Source organism: Vipera berus (genome assembly GCF_964194415.1).
Source record: "Vipera berus genome assembly, chromosome: 6".
Taxonomy (NCBI): Eukaryota; Metazoa; Chordata; class Lepidosauria; order Squamata; family Viperidae; genus Vipera; species Vipera berus.
Genome location: NC_138208.1, coordinates 4,814,405 through 4,839,404, shown reverse-complemented (window position 1 = coordinate 4,839,404; position 25,000 = coordinate 4,814,405). Strand labels below are relative to the sequence as shown.

General features: G+C 42.0%; 1 protein-coding gene across 6 annotated transcripts in view; it reads left to right on the top strand.

Annotated features, from left to right (window-relative positions):
* COG5 (component of oligomeric golgi complex 5) overlaps positions 1–25,000 on the top strand; it is a 150,302-nt gene that overhangs the window by 54,542 nt on the left and 70,760 nt on the right. For all 6 annotated transcript variants that reach the window (XM_081330701.1, XM_081330699.1, XM_081330700.1 and 3 more), the window contains one exon: positions 6,526–6,656. In XM_081330701.1, coding sequence (XP_081186827.1) covers positions 6,526–6,656 — 131 coding nt within the window. The remainder of the gene's footprint in view (positions 1–6,525; positions 6,657–25,000) is intronic.

Sequence of the window (25,000 nt, the reverse complement as noted above, 5' to 3'; positions counted from 1 at the left end):
TTCTGTTCTATTCTATATTCTATTCTTGTTCCTGTTCCTGTTCCTGTTCCTGTTCCATTCTATTCCATTCTATTCTATTCTATTCTATTCTATTCTATTCTATTCTATTCTATTCTATTCTATTCTATTCTATTCTATTCTATTCTATTCTATTCTATTCTATTCTATTCTATTCTATTCTATTCCATTCCATTCCATTCCATTCCATTCCATTCCATTCCATTCCATTCTGTAGGTTTGGTATTTTCTGCTTCTAGGCTTATGGTTACAGCAGCCTCTTATATTTGCAGATATATTTCCTCTCTCTACTTCAGTATTTCTGTGAATGGCAATAGAACAATTGCTCCTGCAGTGAAGCTGCTCTAATATTTCTGCTCGGCAAGGGGCTTTGTTAAGTTCCAAATAATATCCACTTTCCACCTGCAGTCTGGCATAAAAAGCTTTGGTGAGGTACTTTGTTTACCGTTCGTTTTAGATGCTCCTGAGGGATTTGAGTAGGGAACACAGAACGGGCAGGAGGTAAAGTAGCAGAGGAGGGAACGCCTGCATTGAAAAATGATATCCGGGGAGTCCTCAACCTACAACCACAGTTGGGTCAGGAATTCCCACCGCTAAGCGAGGCAGTTAAATAAGCCACGCTCAGTTTCATGATCCATATTTGCCACGGTTGCTGAGCGAATCACGGCACTTTAAGCCACTCACAAGATTGTCAAGCAAAACGGGCTTCTCCCCACGAACGTGGCTTTTCAACAGTGAACCAGGAAGTTAGCAAACGATGTTCGAAGAACCCCCTGGACAATCTGACTTATCATAAATATAGGCCAGTTGCCAAGGGCCTGGATTTTTATTATCATGTTTCACCGAAAAGGAGAGCCAGCTGGAAAATAAGCACTAGCGTGATTTTTTTTCCAGGATGCTCGTAATATAAGACCCACCCCCCAAATAAACCCCAGTTAAGATCATCAGCCAGACGGATCCATTTAGCGCCGTGTTTCTCCACACACACCCCCCCTCAAATAAGACCTAACCAGAAAAAATAAGCCCTAATCCATCTTTTGGAGCAAAAATGAATATAAGACCTGGTCTTATTTTGAGGGAAACTTGGTAGGTGACCAACACCACACCGGAAAGGGTGCCCTAGAAAATCCCACCCAATGTGAAGACGCCAAAGGAGTAACTGCTAGCGAAGTTCATGGAGCGTGGTTCCACCATCAATTCAGACGTTCGCTGTGAAACATTACGAAAACTCGGGCGAGCCGTCCATCACAAGCTTCGGAGCCTGCTGGCTTCCGGTGTGGCCCCGTTGGTTCACGACAATGCTCGCCCACACACCGCTAGACGCACCCATGAACTTTTAAAGCAGTTCCGTTGGGATGTTTTTGATCACACACACACACATACACATACACACCCCGAAAGTCCAGATTTGGCACCGAGCGACGACGACTAAGGACTTTCCACTAAGGAGCCTTGGTGGAGCAGTGGGCTAATGCCTCCTTAAGTAACACCAGCTGCCTGCAATTAGTGCAGGTTCGAGTCCCACCAGGCTCAAGGTTGACTCAGCCTTCCATCCTTCCCAGGTAGGTAAAATGAGGACCCAGATTGTTGGGGGCAATTAAGCTGACTTTGTAATAATGCTGCTGGGGGGGGGCGAAAGCCCTAATAAGCAGGCATATACATAGAATGAAGGCTATTGCTAAGCACATTGTGCTTTAGATTGTAAGCCGCCCTGAGTCTTCGGAGAAGGGCGTGATATAAATGGGATTAAAGAAAAAAAATTTCGAACCTTGTAAGACATGACGACAAGGGCCTCAGCTTGAATGGCGTTTATGTCGAAAAGTCATGTCACATTGCAGTTTTCTAATGCGCGTAATAAAAGTTCTGTATCTGCGAGTGTCTGTCATTGATAACCAAAGGGAGGTTTATTTCCGAACTGCCCTCCTATTTATTGTTTTAGGGGGTGGCGGGCATGAAATGGCAGCATCCCTTGTTTTGACATTTTAACTGAAGGCCACATCTGGCTCTTTTTAAGCTCGTGCTTCGGTGTGCGTGTTTTCCAATGAGACAGACCGAGACAGGAAGATCATTTTTATGACAATTTATCAGTGTATTCAGACAAAAGGGATTCCTCTCGTTCCAAGAGGATAAGCCCGATCCTTAGCTCACATTCCCTTTTGTAGTTCACAAAGCAAAAGAAAATTGGTTGGACAAGATGAGGGGAACCCCTCCGTGCACAGTAAATCAACCACAAAAGTTGTGTGAAGTTAGATGACCCAGATGCCAGTTTTACACTAAGAAACGTATTTTTTTTCTTATCAGGAAATAGCACCCAGCCATCTTTCTGTAACTTACCTTTTCAGTTTGGGAATGTTAGTAAGGTAAAGGTAAAGGTTCCCCCACACATGCGTGCTAGTCGTTTCCAACTCTAGGGGCCGGTGCTCATCTCCGTTTCAAAGCCGAAGAGCCAGCGCTTGTCCGAGGACGTCTCCGTGGTCATGTGGCCGGCATAACTAGACGCCAAAGGTGCACGGAACGCTGTTACCTTCCCACCGGAGTGGTCCCTATTTTTCTACTTGCATTTTTACGTGCTTTCGAACTGCTAGGTTGGCAGAAGCTGGGACGAGTAACAGGCGCTCACTCTGTTACGCGGCACTCGGGATTCGACCCACCAAACTGCCAACCTTCTGATCGACAAGCTCAGCATCCTAACCCACTGAGCCACCATGTCCCATCATTGGGAATGTTAGAAGCTATCTAATCAATCCACACACAGTTTTCCTGCGTTCCTGTCTTAATGGTTTGTTTTTAAATCAAACCTTATCACCATATTTGAGGGGCTGCCACAAAGAAGGGGGGGTGTCAACTTATTCTCCGAAGCTCCAGAAGGCAAGACAAGAAACAATGGATGGAAACTAATCAAGGAGAGAAGCATTAAGGAATTAAGGAGAAACTTCAGAACAGCGAGGACAATTAACTAGTAGTGGAACAGCTCGCCTTCAAACGTCGTGGTTGCTTCATCACTGGAGGTTTTTAAGAAGAGACTCGGCAGCCACTTGTCTGAAATGACATAAGGACTCCTGTCTGAGAAGGGGGCTGGACTAGAAGACCTCCAAGGTCCCCTCCAGCTCTATTCTGATTGATTGACCATTTGAAAAGAGAGAAAAGTAAGTCCAATCAAAATGTAACTAACTATGTTGAAAATACAACGTCCCTGTCACGTGTCCCTCATAATCCTTCGGAAGTGTTCATATATTCCCCCAAATGCTAGATCCTGTCTGCCATAAAATTGCTGCTTGACGGGTTGTAGCTACAAGCAGAAGTCAGACGAAGAGGCCGGCGCTGAACAGCTCTAAGTAAAACTACTTTAAATTAAATCAGTCTGCGGTTCACCTCCGATGAGGGATTTGAGTCTGACATCTTGTGCGTGCAAAGTATGTCGACCAAATCTGGCATTGCAGATGTTCAGGCACGCTTGACTGACTTCAGCATTCACCTTGACCCGAAATCACACTTGTTCCTTAAAATATACCTCCACGCCGCCTTCCGATAAAATACCCAAAATGTAAAAGCAGATTCAATGTGACTGGATTTGACCGTGGCATTTTATGGTTGATGTACTGGTCTCGGGTCACAACGATTGATGTTCCCGGTTGGTCGTTGTTGTTTTATTGGTTGCTTATCGTGAAGAATTATTTAAATCACAAGTGGATCACAAATCTTTTATATAAAGAAATGCAAGCCCAGGACCAGGCTGTATCTTTTCTCGATCGACTACTGGGTAATTTAGGAAAAAGAGTGAAATTTGTTGAACGATTATCTCTAAAGCACAGCAGAATTTTTTTTTATCCTAGAGTTGTTCTTCAATAAAACCAATTTGATTGTTTAACAGCAGTCAGCGCTATGAACTGGTCAACCTATAAAGCAGCAGCGATTTTTTAAATGAATATAGGTATTCCTCGACCTACGATCGCAAGTGAGCCCAAAATTTACGTTGCTAAATAAGCCATTTATTAAGTGAGCTTTCCAACCCTTTTTGCCGCAGTTGTTAAGTGAATCAGATGGTTGTTAAATGAATCTGGTTTCCCTATTGGCTTTGCCTATCAGAAAGGGGATCACACGACCCCCAGGACTTTGTGACCGTCATAAATATGAGTCAGTTGCTAAGCATCTGAATTTTGATCACGTGACCGTGGGGAATGCTGCAATGGTCGTAAGTGTGAAAAATGGTCATAAGTCAGGTTTTTTTCCAGCGCCGTTATAACTTCAAACGGTCAGTAAACGGAACGGTTGCAAGGACTACCCTGGTATTAAATAGCTGGGTTTGATTTGGAATATGGCAGATAAACCCGCAAACGGTAGCTCTTTCTTCTGGTTTCCCCCCCCCCCCTTCCTCCCCAAATGTCTTAATAAATTAAAATGTTCTTTATCTGGAAAGATAAAAAGATCAGAAGCATGAGGAATTTTCATAGGAAACTCTCCCAATAATGTAATTATTTTTTTTTAATTTGTTTTAACGTTTGTATTGACTTTCTTTTAAATGCCCTGTAAACCGCCCTGAGTCCTTCGGGAAAGGGCGGTATATAAATCTAAATAAATAAATAAATAAATAAATAAATAAATAAATAAATAATTATGTGGAGCATGTCTTTGATTTTAAGTTTTAAATGGCTGAAGGTGATGTCGTGACAGCCTCGCACACGTAAAGAACTCTTTAAAAATCTGATTTTCATCCAGTTTTCTAGAGATTGCAGTCCTTCATCCTGCCTCTGGTATTCTGAGTTTACTGAACATCTGAGGGCTGGGTTTTCGAGTGCCTTGGGGCGCAGTATTAATGAGTAAGGATGGTGAAGATTTGGTGTTAAAACTTCCTACTCGCGCAAAGCCACCATTCGGCAACAACAAATTGTTTCGGTGTCTCTGATTTTGCTTAACATCTTCCCTAACTTTTGGCAGCTTGTCAACGTAGCAAAGAACGTTTACCTCACATATTTGAGGAAAACCAGACAGTTGCCCTATTAAAAAAACTACTTGACGTGTGGATATTTGGTTTTATCTTATAAAAATATCTACATATTATAAAAATATGTAGATATACAACTGTCTACAGACCCCTCCCACCGTTTGAACTGTTTCAACTTCTCGCCTCAGGCCGCTGCATGCCAAAACAACGAGACAAAGGGACGATAATTTGTCTCGTGACATCACACTGCTAAACACCTAGTTCCCACAGCACTCGTGTTATGCCTCAGGATGTGTAACCACATAGTGGGATTGTGTTACTATAATTACCCTTCTTGTATTTCCTATTACCAATTCCTTACTGGCATCTTATGACTGTCACTTTGCTGGTTGTGTCTTACGATTTTTGATTGTATTTCATGATTTGTGACCCCGGGACAGTGGAACCATCATAAATATGAGTCAATTGCCAAAGCGTTCGAATTTTGATCACGTGACCAGGGGGAATGCTGCAACGGTCATAAGTGCGAAAAAGGATCTTTTTTCAGTCACTAAATGAACTATTTTAAGTCGAGAACTACCTGTACTGTAAGAAGAAAGGGCAACATAGCTAAAAATAGTTATACCAATACAATTTACTATGCCTTTTCCTTAACTTTTTTGTATAAAATGTTATAAATAAATAAATTCTTGCTTCTACCATGACTAAACATGTCTTCGTGTATTGGCCAACCTCATTGCCATGATTCTGTGCTATTATATTTATTGAGCTCTGAATTTGACTTACTATTTAGCAGTCACTTGTCAGAAATGGTATACTATCTCCTGCTTGAGCAAGAGGTTGGACTAGATGACCTACAAGGTCCCTTCCAATTGGGTCATTCTATTTCAGTCAGTTTATTTATTCATGGTGATAGCTCAGTGAGATACACTGAACCTGTAGTGTATTTCTGTTGAAACACTTACTATCTTTCTCCAAAGTGGAAAGATTTAAAAATAATGAATGCATTAAATTTGGTGCTGGGTATTTTAGTATCAAGGGACACGGTGGCTCAGTGGGTTAGGACGCTGAGCTTGTCGATCAGATGGTCGGCAGTTTGGCGGGTCGAATCCCGAGTGCCGCGTAGCAGAGTGAGTGCCTGTTACTCGTCCCAGCTTCTGCCAACCTAGCAGTTCGAAAGCACGTAAAAATGCAAGTAGAAAAATAGGGACCACTCCGGTGGGAAGGTAACAGCGTTCCGTGCGCCTTTGGCGTCTAGTCATGCCGGCCACATGACCACGGAGATGTCCTCGGACAAGCGCTGGCTCTTCGGCTTTGAAACGGAGATGAGCACCGGCCCCTAGAGTTGGAAACGACTAGCACGCATGTGCGGGGGAACCTTTACCTTTACCTTTATTTTAGTATCAATTAATAATTTTTTTCTTATCCGTTCTAGGGATAAGCTTACTCAAGACGACACATGCCTGTGTACTTGAAAATGTGACATTGTAGAATATCTAGAAAGCTGAATTTGTTTCACTGTTTTCAGAATTGGGGTAATTATCCCTATTCTATTCTTTTTATAGATTACCTTTCACAAGGAATAGATCTTTCTGGAATCGAAGTAATTGAAAATGAATTGCTTTTTATTGCGAGAGCTCGACTCGAAGTAGAAAATCAGGCCAAACGGTTGCTTGAACAAGGAATAGAGACTCAGGTAAAATGTCTTTTTATTTCCTTCCTGATTGTTATACATTTTATTAATTTTTGTAGGGTTAGGATTAGGGTCGGGTTTCTTTAAAATAACATTCTTAATATATAGCAAACAGCATGTTGTCGGGGTTCATGTATTTAAAAAACAATAAGTAAGAGTTAATTTCTATTTTATCAGAATCAACATATTAGTTAATCGCTCAATAGTCTTTTTCTTACTAGTATATATTCACTGTTACATACTACATACCATGTTCCTTTCTCTCTAACTCGTTTTTCTAGCCATTGGAAAAATTATCCCACGTTCTGAAGTACACTGAGCCTTCTTTCTCTTTTATCTTTCATGTCAATCTGTCCATTTCTGCACAGTCTAATATTTTCTTAATTAATTCTTCTTCCGTTGGTAAGTTTTCATTTTTCCAATACTGGGCAAATACAGTTCTTGCTGCAGTTAACATGTAAAATTAAATATATACAATCTTTCTCATAGTGTCCTCTTTATTATGCCTAACAGAAACAGTTCTGGCTTGAAATCTATGTTTTTTAGTCATTTTTTCCCCAACCACATGTGTATTTTTGACCAAAATCTTTTAGAGCCTTGGTGGAGCAGTGGGCTAATGCCTCCTTAAGTAACACCAGCTGCCTGCAATTAGTGCAGGTTCGAGTCCCACCAGGCTCAAGGTTGACTCAGCCTTCCATCCTTCCGAGGTAGGTAAAATGAGGACCCAGATTGTTGGGGGCAATTAAGCTGACTGTAATAATGCCGCTTGGGGTGTGTGTGAAAGCCCTAATAAGCAGGCATATACATAGAATGAAGGCTACTGCTAAGCTTGTAAGCTGCCCTGAGTCTTCGGAGAAGGGCGGGATATAAATGGAATTTTTTTTAAAAAAGCTTCAGGACGTATCCGCCAGATACGATAATAAGTACCTGGTTTTTGTTTACATTTCCAACACTTACTTGATGTATTTTTGAACATTTTCGCTAATCTCATCGTTTTTATTTCCTTCCTAAAGCTGGTTAAGAAGGGTCAGTAGAATTGTGCTAAAATGAACGGGTCAGACATTTTAAAATGTTGAAAAGTTACATCTTAACAAGATTTTATTGTACGATAACGTAAAATAGGATAGCTTTGGTCTAACACTGGATAAGTCCTCACAAAGACTGTGTGTTTGGCTTCCAGGAAAATAAGATACCGTGTTTGCTCGAAAGTAAGGCGTACACCAACAATAAGCCCTAGCTTGATTTTGGGGGGTGGGCCTAATATAAGCCCTACCCCGAAAATAAGCCCTAGTTTGGGGGCGAGGCACACACCTAAAAATCAAGCTAGGATGGGGGAGGGGGTGTTGAGCTGCCCCATCTGCCCTGCACCCACTTTCCTTGCAGCCAGGCCTCTCCTTGCCAGCCCACTTCTTCTTCCGAGGCCTCTTCTGCAGCCAGGCCTGCATTTCTCAGTCACAGGGCTTTCCGGAAGGCCATTGCAGCCATGAACCGATTGAATCCATAGCTCGGTACTCAGCTGCTTAGGCCTTCTGGAGACGCCTGACTGCAAAATGCAGGTCCGAATGCAGCTGCAGAACTTCGGCCCCAGAAGAAGTGGACTGGCTGGGTGGGGCTGTCAGTGCCAGAGGTGAGGCAAGGCCTACCCCGAAAATAAGACCTGGTTCCTCTTTTGGAGGGAAAAAAATTATTAAGACCCGATGTTATTTTTGGGGAAACACGGTAGGTAGCCCTCAACTTACAACGACAACTAAGCCCAAAATTTCCACTTCTAAACGAGACAATTGTTCAGTGGGTTTTGCCCCATTTTACGACCTTTCCCGCCACAGTTGTTAAGTGAATCACTGCAGTTGTTCAGTCTGTAACACAATTGTTATGTGAATCTGGCTTTCGAGTCACTTTTTTGGGGGTTCCTGTAACTTTGAGCGGTCACTAAACGAACTGTTGCAAATCGAGGACTACGTGAACGGCTGGAAAACACAGGTAGTCCTCGACTTACACCAATTTGTTTAGTGACTTTCGGAAGTTACAACGGCACTGAAAACAGTGACTGAGAACCATTTTTCACACGTACGACCGTTGCAGCATCCCCATGGTCAACATGATGAAATTCAGGTGCTTGGCAACTGACTCGTATTTATGACGGTCACAGTGTCCCAGGGTCACGTGATCCCCTTTTATGACCTTTTGACAAGCAAAGTCAACGAGGAAAGCCAGATTCACTTAACAACCATATTACTAATTTAACAACTGCAGCGATTCACTTAAAAAGTGTCTGACTTAGCAACAGAAATGTTGGGCTCAGTTGTGGTCGCACGTTGAGGACTACCTGTACGTGGTTTTTCTAAATTTAATTAATTTATTCATTCATTTATTTATTTTTTTACCGCCCATCTCCCCTGTAAGGTGACCCTGGGTATGTTTCTTACCTGTTGATTCAAGAGCTCAGTTCTTCCTGTACCTGTCTCAGATTGTCAACAAAATCAATCTAAATTAAGTCAAATACAGGTAATCCTCCACTATATCACCATACTGGAGCTCGGAATTTCCATTTCATAAGTGGAGGCACCGGACGTGTTCAGTCTGATTTTGTGACCCTTTTTTTTACGGCAGTTGTAAAGTGTATGCCGGGGTCATAATGTGAGTCTGTTCCTTCCTAGGGGTGTTTTTTGCTGGAAACTTGCTGAAAAGGCGATAAATCATGACAAATTGGGATCACGTGGCTGCAGAATGCTGCAGCTCTGTGTAAAATCTAACAACAAAACAAAAGTCCCTCCCCATTTTAAACTTAGGCTGTTTGCCGGCTTCGATCCGTTGCAAATCAAATGCAGGATTGATGTTTTTGCTTAAATTTCCTTTGTCTCTTTAATTCAAGGGCGATTCAAATAATTTGTGACTACGAAACAAATTTATATGCGTTGTGACTATAAAAGCTGTACTTTGAGAAGTAAACAGAAAGTGTGAGATTAATTAGAGTCCGTGAAATGTACCGTCTCATTTTAAAGCAGGCATGTAACATTTTGTGTTTTTTTTTAACTTACCGTACATTCGAGCTGACAAAGCAGAATGTTATGCTTTCCCTCTGTTATTGTTGGAGCCTATGGTAAACAATTCCCTTTTTCAACAAATTAATTTGTAGTTTTCTTTTCCTCCGATGTTAAACAGACGAAGTGTATAAACCATTATGAATGCCGTCCTATTTTTTTTCCTAGATAAATAGCTTATTCTGTGACCTGAATAACAGAATAACCAACTTGGAAGGGACCTTGGAGGTCATCTAGTCCTACCCCCTGCTCAGGCAGGAAACCCTCTACCATTTCAGACAAATGGCTGTCCAGTCTCTTCTTAAAAACCTCCAATGACGAAGCACCCACAGCTTCTGGAGGCAGGTTGTTCCACTGATTAATTGTTCTGACTGTCAGGAAGTTTCTCCTTAGTTCTAGGTTGCTTCTCTCCTTGACTAGTTTCCATCCGTTGCTTCTTGTCCTGCTTTCAGGTGCTTTGGAGAATAGCTTGGCTCCCTCTTCTTTGGGGCAGCCCCTGAGATATTGGAACACTGCTATCATGTCACCCCTGGTCCTTCTCTTCATTAAACTCGACATACCCAATTCCAGCCACCCTTCTTTGTATGTTTTATCTTTCAGTCCTCTAATCATCCTTGTTGTTCTTCTCTGCGCTCTTTGTAGAATCTCAACATCTTTTTTTATCTCGTGGCGAGGAAAACTGGATGCCGTATTCCAGGTGTGGCCTTACCAAGACGTTCTAAAGTGGAATTCACACTGTGTGCTTGACTCTGTCCCTTTGTTAATGCAGCCTTTGCTATTTAGTGATTATGAGGTGCATTGTAAATACCACACCTTTGTATTGAGGTTGGGTAACATGTATGTATATTTCCATATAATACATTAATTACGGTACAACCTTCAGCCCTCCAATAATCTTTGTTGCTCTTCTCTGCACTCTTTCTAGAGTCTCAACATCTTTTTTTCTATGAATGTATCCCTCTACAATTAGCCATTTTTTGACCACAGAGCGTGTAAAATATCCATGTCCTTTTCTTGTACTATGTATGACCTTGTTTTTCACTTTCTATTAGCTGTTGAAGGCAACTGATGAGCAAAGTCCCCCGAAAATTAACGGTGGATCATTAAAACAATTGGCCAACCTATTAGCCTCCACCTCAAAATAATCAAAGAATTAACGTTCTTGCCTGCCACCCATGACGAGTGATTTGCCTTCAGTCAGCCAAAGCTCTCTTTTGGAAGAACTTTTATTAATGCTTAATTGTATTTGGAATGAAAGGAAGATGAGAGTGTCAGGATGAAATGTCGCTGGGTTTGCTTCTCAGATTGTGTTGGATGAATTTTGCAGGACATAATTTAGGAGATAAATCTGCTCCTTGCTCTCGTCCTGAGAAATATGCAAACTGTTTGGGACTGGGAGAGGAAGGCAGAGTGCGGCGGAAATGAAATTAAGTTTAAGTTTATTGAATTTATATACCGCCCTTTTCCCGTAGGACTCAGGGCGGTTTACAAAGTATTTAAAAACATCAATACAATACAAGAGTTAAAAACAGTTAAAATAATTAAATTTGATCCCTGAGGGGGGGGGAAATGTCAAGTAATGATTGTTTCCCACTTGATACGTCATATTTAAATACGTATTAATTTTCTGAGCATTCAGAATTATGAAATGCTTAAATATTTATTAATTTACTGAGCATTCAGAATTATGAAATACTTAAATATTTATTAATTTACTGAGCATACAGAAACGGCAGGATCAGAGAAGGGACCATAGAGGTCTTCTGGTCCAACCCAAACAGAAGACCCTATGCCATTTCAGACAAATGGCTGCTTCTTAAAAAAAACTCCAGTGTTGGAGTACCCACAACTTCTGGAGGCAAGCCTTTCCACTGGTTGATTGTTCTCACCGTCAGGAAATTTCTCCTTAGTTCTAGGTTGCTTCTCTCTTTGGTTAGTTTCCATCCGTTGCTTCTTGTCCTGCCTTCAGGTACTTTGGAGAATAGTTTAACCCCTTCTTCTTTGGGGCAGCCCCTCAAATATTGGAATGGTGCTATCGTGTCGCCCCTGGTCCTTCTCTTCATTAAACTTGTTGTTGTTAGCTGCAAAGTCGTGTCCGACCCATCACGACCCCATGGACAACGTTCCTCCAGGCCTTCCTGTCCTCTACCACCTTCTGGAGTCCATTTAAGCTCACGCCTCCTGCTTCAGGGACTCCATCCAGCCACCTCCTTCTCTGTCGTCCCCTTCTTCTCTTGCCCTCGACCTTTCCCAGCATGAGGCTCTTCTCCAATGAGTCCTTCCTTCTCATTAGGTGGCCAAAGTCTTTGAATTTCAACTTCAGGATCTGGCCTTCTAAAGAGCAGTCAGGGTTGATCTCCTCTAGGACTGACCGGTTTGATTGCCTTCCAGTCCAAGGGGTTCATTAAACTAGACAAACCCAATTCTTGCAACCGTTCTTTATATGTTTTATACTACACACACACACATCTTTGTTGCTCTTCTCGGCGCTCTTTCTAAAGTCTCAACATCTCGGTTGGATCTCTCTTTAATGATCTTCAACTTGATACTTCTTGTCCTGCCCTCGGGTGCCTTGGAGAAAAGGTTGACCCCTGCTTCTCTTTGACAGCCCCTCAAATATTGGAAGGCTGCTGTCAGCTCACCCCTAGTCCTTCTCTTTCTTGGACTAGACGTACCTGTTTCCCCCAACCATTCATCACATGCTTTAGCCTCCAGTCGCCTAATCATCTCAATTTATTCTTCTCTGCCTGCTTCTCCTACTCCTGACAGCTCTGGCCTACCTACCTCTCATCTATTAATCAGGTCAGAAGAAATTACAAATGCAAAAATCAAAGTATTTTTAGCCCGTATAAACATGAGAAGTATTCTATATTCGCCTTCATTCACTAGAAATATCCATCCCACGAAGCGAATATACCAAAGGAAGCTGCTTTAAAACGCCTCAACCCCTGTTGGAATATAAAGTGGTTGAGAATGTTTTATTGATTTTTAAAAATTACAATCTTTAGTGCTTAGTAAAGAACACGTTGTCTGACTTCATATATTTAACACGAACATCTTCAATATAAATCTGTATGTATAAAACTAGACATACCCAATTCCAGCAACCGTTCTTCATAGGTTTTAGCCTCCAGTCCCCTGATCATCCTTCTTGCTCTTCCCTGCACTCTTTCCGGAGTCTCAACATCTTTTTTTACATCGTGGTGACCACAACTAGATGCAGTATTCCACGTGTGACCTTACCAAGGCATTATAAACTGGGATCCAACCTAGTTTATCAAGATGGTAAAAAGAGACAGCAGGAAATTTGTACTTTCAGATTTGCAAGATTGTAGCTGTCCGGGTACAAAAGATCAGGTCCAAACGTGACGGTCCAATTAAATTCATTTATTGCTGATGGTACTTATAATGCACAGGCATTTTCTCAACTAATGGTTAGCACCTGATTGCATTTAGATAAGGGTCAATGGAATTCAAAGGAGGTTGGGCTCCCACCAACTCTGACAGGGCAAGCCTTTAGAATATAAATTGAGAGCAAAGCCCATTCCTTACTAGCACTGATGATGTTACCTAGTTGGATAATGAAACATCTGCAAAAAAATCCCCAAGCTCAGAGACCTCATTTCAACCCTGAGTTATAAATATTCTGTTTAACGGTACTATATTCTGTGACTGTCGTCTTGTATCCACATAAGTTTCCTTTCCCAAACTTGAGTGTCATCAAATGTGGCTTGGTCTGCAACTTTTTATAATCTACACCAGTGATGGCAAACCTTTTAGAGACCGAGTGCCCAAACTGCAACCCAAAACCCACTTATTTATTGCAAAGTGCCAACATGGCAATTGAATCTGAATACTGAGGTTTTTGTTTATAAAAAAAAACAACTCATACATTAACATCTTTTGTCTTAAAAGAAAAACATAATAACAAAGCTTTTGATTCAAACCACTTTTTACTGAAAGGTAAAAGTTTGCCTTTGGCATGCTTTTGAACAATGAATGTGATTTTTGCTGTTGTATGCATGCTGATAATTTGTCTAACCTTGGCTTATACTTTGTAAGTTTGAGAGCAACACGTGCAGCACTCAGGTCATTTGTTAAATCTGTTTCTGGTGTCAGATTTGATATAATTCAAAGCTGAAAACAGCGCGCTTCCTCCAGAGGCTTGTTTTGGCTAGGAACGGGCTTGAGAAATGGCTTTTTCCGGCGAAAACGTAGCCAAAGAGCAAGATGTGCGTGCCCACAGAGAGGGCTCCAAGTGCCCCCTCTGGCATGTGTGCCATAGGTTCGCCACCACTGATCTACACATTTCCTTTTGAGGGTTTTTTATGATGATGATGATGATGGTGATGAATGTTGACAGACTTCTGTTTCCTTAAAAGAGTTTAATAGCTGGTCAAGACTATATCCTTCTCCATGCATAATGTGGACAGTGTGAGTCCTGATGGCTCCAACTCGTCCCATTAAACTGCATGAAATGTTTTCAGCCATGTTTTATCTCCTTTAGGGGGGAAAAATGCGTCAACGATCTGGGTTTGCCAAATTGGAGTTATCAAATGTTTACACATCTGCGCCGCGCACATATATGAGTCTGTGAACAGGCCCATTAAATAGGTATTCTACACACAGTATTCTACTCAGACAATAAAGTATTCTATACAAGGCCAAAATTGTTAGCAAAAACATTTCCCTAGTTTGATCCTAATCATACGTACTCACAAATACATCTTACTAATTTCAGTGAGAACTGCTAGCAAAAAATTGTGCTAAGGACTTTGTTCCAACTACTTTACCTAGACATTGCAAAATGGCCTTTTCGAGTCTGAAGGCCTGTTAAATGTTGAAAAGTTCCTGTGCTGTGAAAATAAGATAATGTAATGTGGAGATTAAAAAGTAGACAGATATATATCGTACTGCAATCCTTATCTTTTGCAAAGTTAGGGTTTAAAATAAGCCAGAAATTTCTCTGCAGTATAATCAGCTGATAGTGATACATCCTAGAATATCTTTTCCGTTTCCATAGGAACAGATCGCAGAATGTTTGAATCTTGGAAGCCAAAGTGGAATACATTTCAGATGGTCTGGCTTACCAAGTTTTGTATTCCCGAAACGTAAAAAAATACAGCACATCACACATTGCTGTTGATGTTTGTCATTCCTCATGGAACTGGCATTATAAGGTGAGCTAGTTATGCATTTCTGAAGCAAAGGGGAAGATGACAGCAGTTTGGATCAGATCTACATACTATAAAGAAATGAATGTTCATAAAAGTAAATTTCAAACAATTACTATTTATAAAGAAACTTGAGACTGCTCAAGAATTAGAATAGAATAGAATAGAATGTAGAATGGAATAGAATAGAATAGAATAGAATAGAATAGAATAGAATAGAATAGAATAGAATAGAATAGAATAGAATAGAATAGAATAGAATAGAATAGAATAGAACAGAATGTAGACTGTAGAATGTAGAATGTAGAATGTAGAATGTAGAATGTAATAGAATAGAACGTAGTAGAATAGAACAGAATAGAATAGAATAGAAAATAGAATAGAATGTAGAATGTAATAGAAGAGAAGAGAACAGAAGAGAACAGAATAGAATAGAAGAAATAGAACAGAATGTAGAATGTAATAGAATAGAATAGAATGTAGTAGAATAGAATAGAATAGAATAGAATAGAATAGAATAGAATAGAATAGAATAGAATGTAGAATGTAGAATGTAATAGAATAGAATAGAATGTAGAATGTAGAATGTAATAGAATAGAATAGAGTAGAACAGAATAGAGTAGAGTAGAATAGAATAGAAAATAGAATTAGAATGTAATAGAATGTAATAGAATAGAGTAGAGTAGAATAGAATAGAATAGAATAGAATAGAATAGAATAGAATAGAATAGAATAGAATAGAATTTTTTATTGGCCAGTCATGATTGGACACACAAGGAATTGTCTCCGGTGCAGAAGCTCTCAGTGTACATACAAACATTACAGTGTACATACAGACATAGAAATATGCAGTATACATACAAATATAAGCTCTCGGTGTACATGCAAACAACAAAGCGATAAATTGTAAATCATAAGATACCATCGTAAATCATAAAATACAAACAAGAAAGTGATAACTCAGAAGACACCAATAGGAGAAGGCAATAGGAAAGATGAGAAGGATAATAGAATACAGCCCTACTACATGGGTAAATATCCTTGGGCATTAGACAGTGCTATATTCCTATGGGCACAAGGAATCAGGACCATAATTTAAGTTGCAATTAAGATGACTTATTGCTCAAGTCTATAAAGAAGAATCTGGTCAACTAAGATTCAAGACTATTTGCCACTAGATGAGAGTCAGTGGGATTCAAGAGGGGTTGGACTTAGTCCTAGAGACCATTTGTGGCAACGTAACAACTCTAGACTGATGACTCGCTTAACTCCCCCCCCCCCGGCTTTGTCTGCTCTTCAAAAGTTTATAAAAGTTTATTTCAGCTATTAAAAAATGTAACATATAACTTCTGTAAGGTTCCTGTTGGTGCGGGGCTAATGGATTTTTATATTTATCTGACTCAGTAAGATCTGAATTACAGTAAGCTGTTGTGTGCAATTAACAAAAAAATATTTTTGCTTACAAAAACATCTAATGAGTCACAACAGCCATTGTTAACATCCACGTGTTCACTTAGTAATGTTAAATTGGCTTGAAACATTGTCTGGTTGTAATATATCCCTGTTAATGAGAATTAATTAGAATGGTTTTTAAAAATTTTTTTAATTATGTACAAGTTTTTTTTTATATTTCCTAGAAGAACATGGGCTCTTTTGACTAAATCAAAAGAGAGAAAACTATCGTGAGTTTTAATGACTGTAATTGTACATTGGAAAATGTCAACCTGGACAAATATTGACTCTCGTGATCTTGAAAAAAAAATCTTTATTTGCTTGGAAATTGGTTCAACTTCAGGAAAAGTAAATTGCCTGCGGTAGATGCTAAATGAGCAACGAAGAAAAGTGAGGGTGTTCATCCCTCATCTTTAATTTCATTTTCCCCAGACTCTGTTGGAAAGAGGTAAATATCGCAGAAGGGGTGGGGGAATCAGAGATGAAAAATATCTGCCAGTAGTTTTAGATTGCTTCCATCACTGCATAACTTAATGACACTCTATGACCTGGCCTCTCTCACCGACCCAATCAAGAGCATGTCAGAACGGTTACAGTGATCCTCTTTAGAAATCTGAGTTGTGATGCACAAAATTATCTGATAGCTGTGAAAGTCTGCGTATAAGTTTCTCTTGTGAGAGGGATCCCAAAATGTTTTTAAAAGAACATTAAAAGGGCCATTCCTCCAAAATGAGCTTTCTCAACCTTGGCAACAGTAAGAGGTTTAATAGTAATAATAATGATAATGATATTAACAGAGTTGGAAGGGACCTTGGAGGTCTTCTAGTCCAACCCCCAGCTCAGGCAGGAAACCCTACACCAGGGGTAGGCAACCTTGGCTCTTTCATGACTTGTGGACTTCAATACCCAGAATTCCTGAACCAGCCATGCTGACTCAGGAATTCTGGGAGTTGAAGTAAAAAGAGCCAAGGTTGCCTACCCCTGTCCTACACCATTTCAGACAAATGGCTTGAACTCCAACTCCCAGAATCCATAGCTGACTGTGGAATTCTGGGAGTTGAAGTCTAGACATCTTAAGGTTGCTACGTTTGACAAACAGTTATAAATTTGGGGGTCCTGATTTTGCTTGTTTTTCTTGCAGACATTTCATCACCAAACTAGGTAACATCATCAGGGCTAGCACTGAGGATGTACCTACTTTGGCAATGAAACATCTGCAAGAAAACCACCCAGCTCAGAGAGCACCAAAGAGCTCTCATCTCAACCCCTGAGCTATGAATATTCTCTCTTCTGTCGTTCGTTGCAAACTTTCTACAGAGTGAAATTCCGTTCCTCCTCCCAAGTGCCCCAATTAATAGATTGAGCGTGCCACCATGTTGCAAGGACTCCTCAAACAATGTGTCCTAGAAACGCGAGGGGGGACCCGAGTGGGTTGAAACCTCTGGTGATTGTTTTAAATAGGTACGTATGCCATTTCTACCCAACCCAATTTCATATTTTTGGACCTCCAGGCAAATGAGTCCTTAAGAGATCGGGAGAAGGAGAGATCAATAATAAATTATTAGCTCACTTCTTTATTGCGGGCGTGAAAGTCTTTCCGAGCAAGTTCCAAACTTTGCAAGCAACGGTATCCCCTACGGATGGGCTGCGAAGAGTCCCACAAGGCAGAAAGCTCCATCGTTGCTTTGTGAATGTCTGAGGTGGGAACTGGGGCTACTTTGGGTATGAGTAATGGGAGAATAGGGACGCGGTGGCTCAGTGGGTTAGGATGCTGAGCTTGTCGATCAGAAGGTCGGCAGCTTGGCGGGTCAGATCCCGAGTGCCGCGTAGCAGAGTGAGCGCCTGTTACTCGTCCCAGCTTCTGCCAACCTAGCAGTTCAAAAGCACGTAAAAATGCAAGTAGAAAAATAGGGACCACTCCGGTGGGAAGGTAACAGCATTCCGTGCGCCTTTGGCGTCTAGTCATGCCGGCCACGTGACCACAGAGACGTCCTCGGACAAGCGCTGGCTCTTTGGCTTTGAAACGGAGATGAGCACCGGCCCCTGGAGTTGGAAACGACTAGCACGCATGTGCGGGGGAACCTTTACCTTTACTAATGGGAGAAGTAGGGGGGGGGCTTTGCAATATTGCAACAACCCTCTGCCCCATCACTCGAGATTGATTATTTTATGGGAGAGAGAAACATTGTCCTGTTTTAGCTTTGCCCCATTTTACGACCTTTCTAGCCACAGCTGTTAGGTGAATCGCTGCAGTGGTTCCGTTAGTAAGCCGGTTGTTAAGTGAACCTGGCTTCCCCATTGACTTTGCTTGTCAGACGGTCGCAAAAGGGGATGACGTGACCCCGGGACGCCGCGGCCGTCATCAATATTGAAACCAGTTGCCAAGCGTCCGAATTTTTGATCACACGACCACGGGGATGCCGCCACTGTCGTAAGCGTGAACAGTGTTCACAGATCGCTCTGTTCGGTGCCGTTGTAACTTTGAACTTCGTCACTAAACGAACCGTTGTGAGTCGAGGACTACCTTTATAAGGTCTTGGGGACGTTAGCAAACGACGAGTGGGTATCTTGACACCTGTTTCAACTTCTAGCTTAAGAGATGGTTTGCCAAGGTGCCGTAGGCGTTATAATGAAAATGGAAGGGTTGGTTTATTTGTTTATTTATTTATTTACTTACTTAGTGGATTTAGTCAGACTACAAGCTCTGTATTTTGCAGGGAAGAATTTATTTATTTTCCCCTCGTTAACAGCCGAATGCAGTTGGAGGTATTTTTTTTTTTACCAAAAACCCTGGTGCCTCCTGCAGAGAAGACTCCCTGTGGAATTCAAAAAAAGACCTTTGGTTAGCACGTTGTCAGACTCCCCCAGTTTGGTTACCATAGTAAATATAGATCGGATCCAGCAGGCATCTCAAATGAAGGCGCCATTTTGTGGAAAGGCGAATTTGTGAACAAAAATGGGACCCTGCAGAGCCCAGTTGGCTTTAAAGGCGACGACGGTTGAGGCAAGCCGCTGAAGATGGCCGGGCCATCTGCGTTTGAAAGACAAAGCCAAGCGCACAATTCTGGATTTTTGAAGAAAAAGCCAAGTGCACAGTTCTGGACAGAGAGGACCGCTGGTTTGAAAGAGGGGGTCAAAGAGGTCATCTGTACTGAACAGCCCCCTCTCAACAGAGGCAGAGGGACACGACGCCACAAGCCTTTCGGCGGTTCCCAGAAGGTTGCACACCCATTTGCTCTATTCAGCGGACCCTTGAGGGCAGAGATACACTCCCAAGTGGACTCAGCAACTCTCAGAAAGAGCATAAACGACCGGGTGACTGTAAGAAATATAAATCCTTCCATTCCCCCAGAATTCAGCCAGAGCTGAAGAAGCTTCTTGGATGAGGAGCGAAACGTCTTCAAGGAAAACCCAACGGTGCTTTTTTTTCAGGAGGTGACTGGACTTTCTTGTTTTTCTTTGAAGACGTTTCGCTTCTCATCCCAGAAGCTTCTTCGGCTCTGACTGGAGGGTGGGGAACGGAAGGATTTATATTCCTTGCAGAATATGGCCATTTGCCTTCTTTTAGAGGGCCGTTCGAGGCTGTTTAGGGTCACCTGAGTTGTGCAAATGGGTGTGGAGTCTTTTTTTGGGTGCAGGATATTTTCTGCCCTGTGTCCCTTTGAGGTGCAGGCTGTTGGGGATGTGTCTGTGTTGTTGTCTGCAACTCAAAAGGTAAAGGTTCCCCCACACATGCGTGCTAGTCGTTTCCGACTCTAGGGGCCGGTGCTCATCTCCGTTTCAAAGCCAAAGAGCCAGCGCTTGTCCGAGGACGTCTCCGTGGTCATGTGGCCGGCATGACTAGACGCCAAAGGCGCACGGAACGCTGTTACCTTCCCACCGGAGTGGTCCCTATTTTTCTCCTTGCATTTTTACGTGCTTTCAAACTGCTAGGTTGGCAGGAGCTGGGACGAGTAACAGGCGCTCACTCTGCTACGCGGCACTCGGGATTCGACCCGCCAAACTGCCGACCTTCAGATCGACAAGCTCAGAGTCCTAACCCACTGAGCCACTGCGTTGTGCAAATGGGTGTGGAGTCTTTTTTTGGGTGCAGGATATTTTCTGCCCTGTGTCCCTTCGAGGTGCAGGCTGTTGGGGATGTGTCCGTGTTGTTGTCTGCAACTCAAACCGGAGCACAAATGGTTCCCATAGCCTGCCACGTCTTCGGGAAAATCCATTCGTACTCCTGCACCGTCCGGAGGGGTTGTCCATCCCATAGCGCGTAGCAAATCCTTCCCTTCCCCACCATCCAGTCAGAGCTGAAGAAGCTTCTTGGATGAGAAGCGAAACGTCTTCAAAGAGAAAACAAGAACGTCCGATTGCGCTCCTGAAAAAAAAACGGAAAAAAAAAACCACCTTTGGGACAGCCGTGACCTGGATAGACCGAGAATCTCCATAGACAGTCAAACGGATCCTTTTAGATCAGGGGTCTTCAAACTTGGCCCTTTTATGACTTGTGGACTTTAATTCCCAGAATTCCTCAGCCAGCTTTGCTGGCTGAGGAATTCTGGGAGTTGAAGTCCACAAGTCATAAAAGGGCCAAGTTTGAAGACCCCTGTTTTAGATCATCAGCCCTGAAAGTTGAGATTAAGTGAAATGTCAAGCCGTAGAGATTTTGATTCGGCGAAAGCCGTTGGGTTGGGAATCCTCGAATCGGGAGCTATGAGATCGTAAGGCTGGGCTAGGTGGAAAAATGTGAGACTAGGCTGGACGTTACATAAGCCCAAAATGGAGTGGGGGGATGCGCGCCGAGAGGACGAAAAGCAGGAACTTTTGTCAAAATTGATATCTTTGGCAGGTTAAACTACGCCGGAAAAATACTTGGCCGTATTTTGCAAGCAAAAATAAAAATCTGATTTCGCTTTCCGCGTTTCCTAATCAGAATATATCCTCACCAGACATCTCCACTCTCAGTTTAAACAGCAGGTAATTTTTAATACGTCAAAATTATGAAATCAAACAAAAGACGGGCTTTGAAATAAAAAGAGGGATCAAAACCCCACCTCCTGGTGATTGGCCAAAAATCACCCAACTGGCTTTCAGGGCTGTGGTAGAATTAGAACTCAAGGTCTCCCACTTTCTAGCCTGGTGCCTTCCCTACTAATCAAGCTGTCTTTTTATCTCCAACCTATGCCTCGGCTGTATGAAATTTGTGCAATGTCCTCGCTGACTAAGAGTAAAATGACTAGATATTTAAGTTAGGGCTTGGATATTACTTCATTGGGGTTTTTTAGAAATGACAACACAAGAGAACTAGGAAAAGGCACTTTTGCAATTGTTTTCCTCCACATCCCTCTTGTTCTTATTGTGCTGCTGTAGCCGTGTGCCACACAATTTTAATTAGGCTTCTCGTTGTTGCTACAAACATTTTCTAAAATAGAAATGGGGAGGCAAAAGCCAGCAAGTGTTGCAAGTAAGTACTGTAGTTACCTGTCACGACAACCGACTTTCAAGTGACAAGAAGGCAGGCACTGTTTGAAAAAATAATCCTGCTTTCCAGATTAACAGTGTCTGCGTTGAGAGAGAGAGAGATTGAAAGAGAGAGAGAGAGAGAGATTGAGAGAGATTAAAAGAGAGAGATTGAGAGAGAGAGAGATTGAGAGAGAAAAAGAGATTGAGAGAGAGAAAGAGAGATTGAGAGAAAGAGAGATTGAGAGAGAAAAAGAGATTGAGAGACAGAGATTGAGAGACAGAAAGAGATCGAGAGAGAAAAAGAGAGATTGAGAGAAAGATTGAGATTGAGAGAGAGAGAGAGATTGAGAGAGAGAAAAAGAGATTGGGAGAGAGAGAAAGAGATTGGGAGAGAGAGAAAGAGATTGGGAGAGAGAGATAGAGAGAGATTAAAAGAGAGATTAAGAGAGAGAGAGGTTGAGAATGAGAGACAGAGAGAGAAAGAGATTGAGAGAAAAAGAGATTGAGAGATTGAGATTGAGAGAGAGATTGAAAGAGAGAGAGAGAGAGAGATTGAGAGAGATTAAAAGAGAGAGATTGAGAGAGAGAGAGATTGAGAGAGAAAAAGAGATTGAGAGAGAGAAAGAGAGATTGAGAGAAAGAGAGATTGAGAGAGAAAAAGAGATTGAGAGACAGAGATTGAGAGACAGAAAGAGATCGAGAGAGAAAAAGAGAGATTGAGAGAAAGATTGAGATTGAGAGAGAGAGATTGAGAGAGAGAGAAAAAGAGATTGGGAGAGAGAGAAAGAGATTGGGAGAGAGAGAAAGAGATTGGGAGAGAGAGATAGAGAGAGATTAAAAGAGAGATTAAGAGAGAGAGAGGTTGAGAATGAGAGACAGAGAGAGAAAGAGATTGAGAGAAAAAGAGATTGAGAGATTGAGATTGAGAGAGAGATTGAAAGAGAGAGAGAGATTGAGAGAGATTAAAAGAGAGAGATTGAGAGAGAGAGAGATTGAGAGAGAAAAAGAGATTGAGAGAGAGAAAGAGAGATTGAGAGAAAGAGAGATTGAGAGAGAAAAAGAGATTGAGAGACAGAGATTGAGAGACAGAAAGAGATCGAGAGAGAAAAAGAGAGATTGAGAGAAAGATTGAGATTGAGAGAGAGAGAGAGATTGAGAGAGAGAGAAAAAGAGATTGGGAGAGAGAGAAAGAGATTGGGAGAGAGAGAAAGAGATTGGGAGAGAGAGATAGAGAGAGATTAAAAGAGAGATTAAGAGAGAGAGAGGTTGAGAATGAGACAGAGAGAGAAAGAGATTGAGAGAAAAAGAGATTGAGAGATTGAGATTGAGAGAGAGATTGAAAGAGAGAGAGAGAGATTGAGAGAGATTAAAAGAGAGAGATTGAGAGAGAGAGAGATTGAGAGAGAAAAAGAGATTGAGAGAGAGAAAGAGATTGAGATTGAGAGACAGAAAGAGATCGAGAGAGAAAAAGAGAGATTGAGAGAAAGATTGAGATTGAGAGAGAGAAAAAGAGATTGGGAGAGAGAGAAAGAGATTGGGAGAGAGAGAAAGAGATAGAGAGACATTAAAAGAGAGATTAAGAGAGAGAGAGAGGTTGAGAATGAGAGACAGAGAGAGAAAGAGATTGAGAGAGAAAAAGAGAGTGAGAGATTGAGATTGAGAAAGAGATTGAAAGATTGAGAGAGAAAGAGAAAGACAGAGAGAGAAGAGAGAAAGAGAGATGGAGAGAGAGAGAGATGGAGAGAGAGAGAGAGAGAGAGAGAGAGAGAAAGAGAGAGAAGGAGCCTCAGAATAAAAAGATATGGTATGTCTAGGTACCTTGATGGATAACTCAAATCAGCCTTCAGCAGAAATACAGGTAGTCCTCAGTTTACAACCATTCGTTCAAAGTTACAACACATCTGAAAGAAACGATTTATGTCCTTTTTTCACCCTTAATGACCATTTCAGCATCCCCAGGATCACGTGATCCAAATTCAGACACTTGGCAACTGACACATATTTATGACGGTCGTAGTGTCCCAGAGCGAGGTGATCCCTTTTGTGACCTTCTGACAGGAAAAGTCAACCCTGATTCCCTTCACCAACTGCAGTGATTCGCTTAACAACGGTGGCAAGAAAGGTCATAAAAGGGGGGCAAAACTAACTTATCTTGCTTAGCGACAGTAATTTTGGGCTCGGTCGTTGTCCTAAAGCGAGGACTACCTGTAAACGAGACGGGAGCCTTCTTTTAACATATATTAACTGTAGCATGTTGCAAATTGGACTTAAATAATTCAGGATTTTCACCCGCCGTGGCAACCGTTCCTTTGTCCCTAAGACTCAGTCGATCCTTAATTCATTATTAGGAATATTCTAAAGGACTTTGGGTCATCTTTCCGGCAGTAGAAAGAGGTTGTCTTTCTTTACCAGACTTCAGTGATAAAAAGGCCATTTTATAAAATCCCTTTTTAAAGGTCATTGTAGCACCTTTAAATAAAGCACGAACATTCGGCCGTCTGATTGAAGTATGTCCTTCCGTTGGGTCTTTCAGATTAATGCTGGAATTCCAGCATGCCTGGCTGAGGAATTCTGGGAAAGGGTCTTCAAACCAGGCCCTTTTATGACTTGTGGACTTCAACTCCCAGAATTCCTCAGCCAGGCAAGCTGGCTGAGGAATTCTGGGAGTTGAAGTCCACAAGTCATAAAAGGGCCAGGTTTGAAGACCCCTTGGTTTAATAGAATAACAGAATTGGAAGGGACCTTGGAGGTCTTCTAGTCCAGCCCCCTGCTCAGGCGGGAGACCTTGTACCATTTCAGACAAGTGGCTGTCCACTCTCTTCGTGAAAACGTCCAGTGTTGGAGCACCCACAACCTCTGGAGGCAAGTCGTTCCACTGATTTGTTGTTCGAATTGGCAGGAAATTTCTAGTTGAAGTCCACAAGTCCACATGCTGGCTGGGGAATTCTGGGAGGTGAAGTCCACAAGTCCACATGCTGGCTGGGGAATTCTGGGAGGTGAAGTCCACAAGCCCACATGCTGGCTGGGGAATTCTGGGGGTTGAAGTCCCCAAGTCCACACTTTGGTTGGGGAATTCTGGGAGTTGAAGTCCACAAGTCCACATGCTGGCTGGGGAATTCTGGGAGTTGAAGTCCACAAGTCCACATGCTGGCTGGGGAATTCTGGGGGTTGAAGTCCCCAAGTCCACACTTTGGTTGGGGAATTCTGGGAGTTGAAGTCCACAAGTCC